This window comes from Gambusia affinis, linkage group LG14, assembly GCF_019740435.1.
Source record: "Gambusia affinis linkage group LG14, SWU_Gaff_1.0, whole genome shotgun sequence".
NCBI lineage: Eukaryota > Metazoa > Chordata > Actinopteri > Cyprinodontiformes > Poeciliidae > Gambusia > Gambusia affinis.
In genome coordinates this window covers 530770-541234 of record NC_057881.1, presented here as the reverse complement: position 1 = coordinate 541234, position 10465 = coordinate 530770, and the positions used below count along the sequence as shown (strand labels likewise).

The following is a 10465-nucleotide window of genomic DNA, read 5'->3' as shown; positions in this document are numbered from 1 at the left end:
ATGACCGTCTGCTGTGGTTCTTCTCTCCACTAAGTGAAATAAATGCATCAAAATCTACATTCATCAATGATGGACAAAAAATGTAAATTACATGTTTTCAGGTGACGCTTAACGGAACATGTCTGTTTTAACACAACAGCTCCATCTAGTGGTGACCTCTTGACACAGCAATGCATTTCATGGAACAGAAAAAATGTGTCTGAGCTTCAGAGAAAAGAGTCTGAATGAACCAGAGAGCTTGATGGCTTCAAACAGAACCGGGCCTCTGAGACCCGATCCTGTTGGTGGGATCTCCAGTTTGGGTTGCATGTGATCATTCTGCAGTGAATCAAGTGCATCTTAAGTTTGCAGTGAACATTGCAGTGGTTTGTGTTGGTTTGTCCACCTGAAATGTTTTCTTTTTTAACATTATTGGATTGACAACGAGTGGATAAAGTTAAGGGGAACCCTCTTATTTATGTAACAATAAATAGTTAATAATTAACTTCATTCTGGTTGCTTATGGCCCCTCAGCTTGACGGAGTCATAACACTTAGCTTAGCATTGGATCAGTTTATATCCATGACGAAACAAGATCTGAACATCCTACCAGTTTAAAATGAAAAGCTGTAGATGTGCTGCCTGGATGTTTACTAGAATATCCTACACCATTAAAAACCATCATTTTACTTCAACCAGGGTCACTGTAACTCTTTTCACACATTAATCTGTTGTATGACAGACTTTATTAAATGAGCCATTTCTAAATGTATTTCACCAAAGCTGCCTGTCATGAGTAAAACCATTTAAATATTAATGATTACAGGTTATTACAAATTAAATAAAATTTACCAAAATCTGGGATGAAAAAAACCCACATAAACCAAACTTTCACAGGTAAGATGTATTAATAAGAAATCTGCTGAGTAAGCAGTATGTGACGTTGCATTGATGTGCGCATGCGCATTACCATAAGGTAGGACGGATTTACGAGTAGCACAGATAACAGAACACCTGTCTGGTGAGGCAGCGATGGGTCCTGCAGCCTCCTCCCCAGTAGAGGGCGGTCTGGAGCAAAGGTGGTGAAGGATCTGAACAAAGGGAGGCCGTCACGCTTTATAACCTCATCTTTTCACAGCGAGGACTGAGGCAACAGTCCTGGGTTGGTGTAACCCGGACCAGAGTGGCAGTCCAGCCTGCAGGGTATCGGACCCTCGTCACCCGAACCAGGAGCTGGGTCCACATTCCCGGCAGAATGCTGAGTCAGTTCTCTGCGTTCCGACACTCACCGTTGGTCCTGAGAAATGGATCATGACTCAAAGATCCCAGATGTGCGCATCTCCTGCTGGACATGGCGAGGAGCGCCATCATCTGGGAGGAGGTGGAAGCGCCGCTTCTGTGCATCCAAAGACGTTACAATGGACCCGAACCTGGTACCGCTGATCGACCAGCATAGACAGGCTGGGCCAGTCAGACAGACTTCAGAAAACCCAGTGGACCAGAACCAGCACCGGGGGTTCTGCTCGTCTCCGCTCTCCCTCCAGACTCTGAGACCTCCAAAGGGAATAAAAACTTTGCTTTCATCGGAAAACAGAGTTTGGACCTCTGAACCAGAACATCCCGGTTCTGGTTGTCTTCAGCCCAGGTGAGACGCTGCTGTTCTGCATCCGTCTGAGCGTATCGGACCCAGAGGTTCTGGCTGCAGCCTCATCCCGTCCTGGTGAAACTCACCAGAGTTTGGAGGTTTTCATGACCTGCAAAAACACAAAATATCAACAAATGTTTTTATCTGATATTTCTGAAATGAGCCTAAAAAACCTTCCAGGTGGTGTTTATATATCAGTTACTCCTAAATATTATTTTAGTAATGTTTAGTTCATCTCTCAAATCTCCTCATTCGTTATAAGTAAAAAAAATCTGCCAATGAAACAGCACTTCTTTTGAAATCAATATTCAACAATTATTAACTTAAACGGGCTGCTAGATGTTGCTGATCAGTAACTTTGAAATGAGTTGGACCTCATTTCAAAGTTACTGGAGATGTTTGCACTGCAGAAACTGGACAACAAATATTTGGTAAGATTTAATGTTTCTTATCAGGATCATCAACATTACAGGAAGTAAAGGCTTGCAATGTTTCATGTTGTGTTATGGATCGAATCCGTTTTCACCAGGGCTTGTTGCGTTAGGTGCTTTTCAGATTTGTGTCAGCAGGGGGCGCAGTTTGACAGTTTGTATCGCAGATCACAGATCCAACTGGAATCTGCTGCAGCGAACACAGAACAATAGATCCAGATTAAACCCAGATCCTGTTTGTTTGCTTGATCCTGTTAATAAATCTTAATGATCTTTATCTGACAAATTCACAACAAAAGTCACCTGAAGGTTTTTTACACCAGCAGTTCAGACCAGGAAGCAGGCAGGAAGTTTCCTGACAAACTTCTTGCAGGTCAGAAGATCGTGACCCAGATCAGTCAGCTGCTCTGACCTCCACTCCCTCAGTGTGTGTGTGTGTGTGTGTGTGTGTGTCAGGACTCTGGGTTTGGTGTCTTCCTGTTCCTCTTAAGTCAGTTTTGATCTAGTTCACCTCAGTGCTGCTGGTTGTCCCGGTTTCATTCATGTTTCTTTATCATTTTCTCCTTTCAGTGCCTCACATTAATGACATTAATTCATGTAGCAGATTTTCAGAAACAAGGCAGTTCAAAATGCTTTACATGAATTGGAAGAAATACAAACAAAACTAAACCAAAAGAAAGACAAAAAGGTAAAATATAGAACTACATATTGGTTTCCATGTTTATTAAGAATAAATTATGAACTAACAAGAGTTTGTTCTAATTCCTGCTCTGGGTAGTATTTCTACTTATGTCTATTTCTTTATCCCTCTGGTTTCTTTAGCTTTCATTTCATTAGCTCTAGTTATTATTCTTTGTGTCAGTATTTCTTCCAGCCTGACTCCAGCTGCTCTCACCTGTAACCACCTCATCAGCCCCGGTCCGTTGGTCCCACGCTCTACTTCCTAGTATTTAAGCTCCTCATTCTCAGTCACTACTTGCCGGTTCGTCTTTTCCTCCTGGTTCCCAAGTCTCCGTTTTTGGGTTTATGTTTCATTAAACGTCTCCTTCCTGCTGGAGTTGGTCCACACTGAGACATGACAGTGTGTGACAGGAGGGAGCTCCGCTGCAGCACAAACGTCTCTTCACATCCACTTCACTGACCAGGCTGTCAGAGAATGAAAAGGGGCGGAGCCTAAGTTAATCAATTCAGCAATCGTTCAGCTGGAAGTTGAACTTTGACCCCAGTCCCAGTTCTTCTGTAGCAGGATTGTCCTGATTTAGCTCCACCCATCTGCCCTGTCCCACAGCATGATGCTGCCACCACCATGCTTCACCGTGTGGATGGTATTTTCAGATTCAGTTTCCTGCCGGTTTGTGATCCTTGGTGTTGAAAACCCCAAGGGTATCTGTAGGGTATCTGCACCAGATGGAGAAGTACAAGTGGCGTTATTAGCTTCCAAAGTTGCATCAAAGAAGCTGCTACTGATGGCACCACTCCAGCTGTGTGGCTGTTTAGCTGGGGCAGCTTCAGTGCTGCTCAAAATGGAACAAAATGGAAGTTTGTTCCATTTTTGGAGGAACAAACTCCAAAAATGTTTTCAGTCTCATTTTATTCTAGAAAAATATTTGACATAAAAAACATTTCAGATAAAAAAGAAACAAATGAAACTGAGTTTGGAGCAGACTGCCGGTGGGCCGACATCAGAACTCTGAGCTCCATCATTTTATTTGATTTATTTTTAATTTATTTTACAGTCTGCGTGTTTCTAAACCACAAAAATATAAAGTTTTTCCATGAAAAATCCAAACTGCAGCTGGTTTGTCCTGTAAACACGTCGACTAACAGGATGGATGAAACGTCGGCAGCAGCGATGCTGGAAGAGGAACTTCTGCTGGTTCTGCTGGTTCTGCTGGTCCATTTCACTGGAAACCGGATCAGAGGTTCTAAACCAGAGAACATGTTTCCTGTTCCTGCTGGCCTGACGGGATAAAAATCCACCTGAAATGATGGGAATCATTTCTTCTCTGCTTCCTCCATGTGGTGAACTTTGACCTGGTTTTGCCCTGAAACTGAGTGTGACTCAGTAACTGGTTTTGCCCAGTTACTGAGGATGCTAACTGTGAATGCTAACATCAACCAGAGACATGGAGCGTCTGCCTGCTGAACACAAAGAAACTAAATCCATAAATAAAAACCATCACAAGTCCGACGGTGAATCTCTGGTTCTGCCTCCATCATCAGAGACAATCGGGTTCATCTGTTGGACGTCCATCTTTAGAAACCTTCAGTTTATAAACTGATCTTCTAGTTTTACAAACTAGAATAAAACTGACAGCAAAATGACAAAACATTTGATCTTTTTTAAATGTATCCACAACAGAAAACAAGACGAATAAATTATCCCATCTTTTAGATTTCTGAGCCCGGCTGGGTCGTGGTTCCGACCCGCCTCCCGACACTGAGAGACGAGTCAGAACCGGTCCGGCTCAACGCAGTGAGCCTGGAATGCTGCAGGAATTCCAAGGTGAGAGAACCTAATGTAGCACCAGAACCAGAACATTTGTCCTGGACCTGGTGGACTTTCTTCTCCTGGGATTTAAAGGAGCAGGTCGGGTTCTGGTTCTGAGGCTGATGCTGGAGGACAAACGGCCTAGTTAAAGTCCAGTTCAACCTGAAGCTGCAGGTTTCAGACCTGAGCACCATCAGCGGATGAAGAGTAAAAGTTCTCAGCCAGTTTCTTCATCCTCTTGTTGTGGAGCGGCGGGCGGCTCGGCCCGCTGGGGGTTCTGGGCGCTGAACGAAACATGGCCGGGGAGTCCACTTCGTCGCTCTGCGTCGTCACGCCGCCTCCTATCAGATCCTGTTTGTTCAACTTTGGATGGAAGCAGGTGTAGTAAACGATCCTCAGACCCAAACCCAAGGCGTAGCCGGCGACCACGGCGCCCCAAACGATGGCCCCCTGCAGACGGGACAGCTCAAAGCCAGGAGGATCCCAGCTCATCTTCCAGAACCACAGACCACAGAGGACAGAGATGTCCAGCAGGATCCAGGCGTGGTACAAGATGGCCCGGTTCCTAGTCTTCCCGTCCACCACGTTGAACCAGTCGAAGTACCAGATGAGCCCCACGGTGGCCCGGTACAGCCACTCCCCGCCCACGCTCTCCATGAAGTTTGTGTCGGCCCACCAGGCGAAGTAGCAGAAGAGCAGCCAGGAGCAGACGAAGTGTGTGAAGATGAAGCAGGGAAACACGGAGGCGAAGAGGGCGAGGGCCACGATGCGGGCGGCCAGGAGCAGCAGGTTCCAGGCGAAGAAGACCAGCGAGGACAGAACCGACTGCTCCTCCTTCTCCGGCAGGAAGGAGCGTATGCAGCGGTGGTAGGTGGTGACGCAGTACGCCACGGCCGACAGCGAGCCGAAGGTCTTCAACACTGAGGAGGAAGAGACGACAGAAGGTTCAGAGGTCATCAGTCATTGAAGCTGCCTTCACACAAACCCAACAGGAAACCAGCAGGTCTGTTACTTCCTTCTTTCCAGTCCTCTAGTTTATATTCCTGTTGCTAAACGGTGTTTTATGTGTAGTTCTTATTATCGGAGCGCATTAATGCGTCGTTCTGAGGATGAAATATTTCAGACATCAGAGTGATGAGCAGTTTAATCCAGCTGTCCAGCAGTGTGTGTCTGTTATAAGACTCTTGCTCAGATGAACCTGCGCACCGTTTGGTCAAGTATTACTAATCTCTATTCACAGCAATGATCCATTTCATGTAGTTCATGACTTTGGCCAATAAAGTCTTGGTCATTTTTAATTTTTATATTTACTTTGTGCTAGAATTTGGTCAGAAATGTCACCCGAGGCTGCCACGCCCCCTGGTGGTGCGCCAGCACGTAAGGCAGGTGAAGTGCCTTGCCCAATGACACATCAGAGCGAGAATCAAACCATCAGCCCAACTGCAGTGCTGCCGCCATCGTCCTACAAGTCACAAAGATCTCTGGCTACTCGACTCAGTCACAGGTGGAATCAGATCAAATCAAACTTTATTTTTATGCTCATAAAACGTCGGGCTTCCTGGTGCGACCTCAAAGCCAAGTGCCAACCGTGTGAGAGGAAGCATCACGGGGTTGATACCAGCCACATGACCGCAGCAGCTGGGGAACCTCCTGCCTGGTGAGTCCAGACTGTACATTCATCAGACCGCTAGACGTGCTGCTCAAGCTGTCATGTCGTCAGTAAGAGCCATATGATGGACAGAAGAGTTACTGATGTGGCAGCAGCTCACAGCTTTGACACGGTGGGACTGTCACTAAGGTCTGACTGGGAGCCAAACTGGTTTGTATGTGTGAGGACGCTGGTGGTGGTGGTCATTTCTGTTGACCGTGCTGAAACGTTGCTTATTGTTGGCACCATTGTATGGTGTAGCCTGGTCAGGCTGGTCCTTGTGAAGTCTGAAGTATGGCTGTCAAGTGAAAGAAGTTGATGATTGCAACAACTAATAAGAAGCGGCCTGGAGTGTGTTGAAGCCCGGATCGGACTGTTAGGAACTCACCGCGTTGACCCAGTGCTGCCCTCTACAGCACCGATAGTTTACTGCACATTTATCGTCCTCCAGAGCAGACATACAGACTGAGACCAGATCACAGAATACTCCCAGCCTGGACCTTCAAAGGAAGCCTGAAGAACTCACACTCCACACAGTTCAGCAAGAAGCTGCATCATCCATGGTGGTTTCTCTTTCTCAGCTCCTGCATCACAACTAGCAAGTCTTCCTAGAACAAACTTTCACAGCCAAACAGCTAAACTTATCCAGTTGAGGCCCTGCAGTAGAAATGTCAGAGATGTTCCACAGCCATCCATTAAAGACGTTTAATGTTCCTGCTGATTGGGTCAGATTGCCAACATCTGGTTACACCAGTAGAACCAGTACATCTTAGTCTCCCTGGTGGACCTGCAGCAGTTCACATCAGGCTAGGATGGACTTTACAAGGCCCAAGTCTGTTACGCCACCAACTGTCCCCACAGCAGCGTCTCACGGCTCTAGTGACCCTCCAGAAGCTGAACCAAGTCACACAGAGAAGCTGTGGCAGCTGAACATGCTGCCACACAGGAGTGAGCAGATGATCACCAGGTCGAGGCAAGACATGGAGGAAGACCCCATACTAGAAGAGGAGACTAATGGTTGATGGTGTGAACACGTGTGCAACTCCATTGCTATGGGAAACAAACGGCCCTGTACCTCATGCAGCTGCGTGGGACAGAGAAACGGCCAGTAGAAGATCACTGCGCAGCGTCTGTGGGACGTCATGGATACTCAATTGTCCCAGACGACCTTAACCAGATGCTACACTGACTGCAACTCAGACTGGACTGACCCATCAGATCCATCCATGTGTTTCAGGATGCATCTGATTGGGCTTATGGATCTGTAGGGTATCTGCACCAGATGGAGAAGTACAAGTGGCGTTATTAGCTTCCAAATCCATAGTTGCACCAAAGAAGCTGCTACTGATGGCACCACTCCAGCTGTGTGGCTGTTTAGCTGGGGCAGCTTCAGTGCTGCTCAAAGAACTCATCATCACAGTCCAAGAGGTGGCATAGTGACTGCATGACGGTACCAAACTGGCTTCAGCCCGACTGCTGCACATTTAAAGTGTTTGTAGGCAAAGGACAGCAGAGATAAAGGAACTGCCAGACATCAGAGCCGTTACGGCGACTCAGCCACTATCAGACGTGTTGCATCCCGTTTTACTTCTGTCCTCTCACCCAGTCTCCAAACTGTCACCATGACAACCAGCTGGACCGCCTGCAGAGAGTGGAGAAGGTCCTGGCTGTTTGGAGGAGAATCTGCCAGGAAGCACCAGCAGCTGTGTGGACGGCAGGAAGGCCGACGCTCTGGAGAACGTCACCGCAAAGTTCCCCCTGATGTTCTCTACAGAACCCCAGAGACCAGAACCAACAGAGCTGCTCCCTGCAGAGGTCACCGGGTCAGAAGCCATTAATCCAGCCATGCTGGGTTTCAGAGAGTTGTTTAGGGCTCTGGAGATGTTTGGCCAACAGAAGGCTCTGATGTTGAAGGTTCAACAATGTAAATGTCTGTTTCTCTCCAAAAAGGAGGGAATCGCCATAGCAACCAGTGAATTAAAGGCATTTTCTCCATCTATGTATCCTTTCAAAATTCTGATTAGAATATATTAAAGTCAAAATAGGCGAGAACTCAACAGGAAGCTTCACTTAGACTCTTCAAAATAAAAGCCTTTTACAGCTTAGATTAATGTACATTTATATAAACAGAGTGACTCATTTTCTGGTTGATGAGCAGATTTTACTGCTGATGCTGGTAAAGGTTGGAGGAAATGTGAACCTTGGAACGGCTCCAGCGACCCGTCCTGCAGGAGGACGGCCAGCATCAGGACGATCTGAGGCGCGCTTTCCGAGAAGGTCTCGATGATCCGCAGCATGCTCAGGTCCTGGTTCAGGAACGCCGTCTTGTCTTCCTCCTGGCTGTCGCAGTCGGAGCAGCAGCTCTTCACAGACGTCTCCATGACGGCTGCATGTCTGAAATGAAACCGGTTCCACCAAGTTAATAATTTCATAATAATCATCCTGCTGTTTCCAGAGCAGGTTGAACTCGACCGGATTCCCTCAGAATGCAGCAGCGCCAGTCAGGAGACGAACCGTCACGGTTCCTCCATCGGCCTGCGGAGGTTCCCACATGACGCAACAGGAGCCGAGAGCAAACACCTGACTGGCTGTGTGTGTGTGTGTGTGTGTGAGACAGGTCATACTATGACTGCATGTTCCTCTAACACATGATTAACTTCAGAAACCACAACATTTCAACAAGATGAGATGCAGAGGAAAAAGCATTTTAAACATTCAGTGAAGCTCCAAATGATTCAGTTTAATCATCAGGTTTCCTCTTCAGCCCCGTTAGTGTTGGTAAGATTAGGGTGATGGTACAGAGGCCCTCCAGAGATCATCAAAGCACATATGTCCTCAGAAACACCAGAGGAGAAATATAAGAAGTATTAAATAGTTATTTAAATTTATAAATATTATTTCAGACATCCTGCTCTTATTTCTATCAAACAATAACTTCTTTAATGTAACTGGTAAATGTCAATATGAGTCGGAAGTTTGTATTCATGTTTCTATGTTGTTATTAAAAAGAAATAAATAATATTTTTATTAAAATTATTTATTAGTTAAAAAAATAAATAACTTCTTGGTAAAATAAAAATAAGTTGAAATGAAACTTTATGGGCTTTACTGTAATTTTTATGGAATTAAAACTTCACTGAATAAGACATAAATACAATACCTTAAGGTTTTTTATGTTATTGCAACTTATTCATAAATCTATTTGTATTTCAAGTTCAGCGTGTTTCTTATTTTAAAATATTAAGGTTTTTTATTTTTTATTAATTCCGTGGGTTTCTTTGAATAAAGATAATAATTCTGAGTAAATATCTTCACTCTGCTCGTTTGGAGCAGAAACTGAAGCTCCCCATGTCTCCGGTTCTGTTCTCCGGAACCGAACCGCGTCTCCACCTTTACCGGGTTTTCCGGTTCGAGGAAACTCCTGCCTTTTTACAGAGCAGGACTTCAGCTGGTATTTCCTGTAAAGTGAAAGGTTTTACATGAACCTCCCGCTGCGCCTGAAGCGCTGGAGGAACTTTGGACTCACCTGACGTAGATCCCCAGCTGGACCCAGTGCAGAACCGCGAGGCCAGGCTTCGCGGACTCCTCCACTCTGGTCTTCATCTCAAAATGATCATAGCTGTACCAGAGCCAGCTGTAGAGCTGAACCAGCACCGAGGAGCCAATGAGCAGCACCAGCAGCACACCGAGGCTCAGGTACGATCCCTCCCTGTAAAACTCCACAGCAGCCAGGACGTCCAGACAGATGTCGACCAGGAACAGAGGCAGCCCGGCGGTGGTCAGGAGACAGTCCACTTGAGACCTCATGTTTAGTCCCTGGAAAACTTCATGACTACAACTGACAGCCCGTTAAATACAAGACCGAAAGGAAGAGCCCAAGTTGAAAAGAAGTCACTAACTCCACCCACAGAGGAGTCTTAAAGGGATACGGAAGCTCCGCTGAAACTGTTTGCCGACGGGAGTATGGAGCTACATTGGAGCCATAAAGGTTGTTCAGAGTTTGACTTAAAAAAAAAAAATAATAATTTTAAGTGAAAAAAGAGAAGCCTTGCCACTTCCAATATGGCGAACTAGCTGACATGTCACAGTGACCATCAACAATCAATCAATCAATTTTATTTATAAAGCGTCCTTCATACTAAAAGCAGCTCAAAGTGCTGATCAATAAAAACAAACCTTTCCCCCCAACTCCACATGGAAAAACACAACTGCATGAAAAATGCACAAACTGGGCAGAAATGATCCAAGTCAGAGCTGCTCTTAAAGAGACA

General features: G+C 45.9%; 1 protein-coding gene across 1 annotated transcript; it reads right to left on the bottom strand.

Moving 5' to 3' along the window:
* Positions 1 to 3705: 3705 nt before the first annotated feature.
* Positions 3706 to 10428, bottom strand: LOC122843388 (XK-related protein 8-like). Its single transcript, XM_044138080.1, has 3 exons — positions 9721 to 10428; positions 8395 to 8588; positions 3706 to 5466 (listed from the first exon to the last, which is right to left on the bottom strand). The coding sequence occupies exons 1-3, from the start codon at positions 9999 to 10001 to the stop codon at positions 4724 to 4726; spliced, it is 1218 nt and encodes a 405-aa protein (XP_043994015.1). The 5' UTR covers positions 10002 to 10428; the 3' UTR covers positions 3706 to 4723.
* Positions 10429 to 10465: the final 37 nt, after the last annotated feature.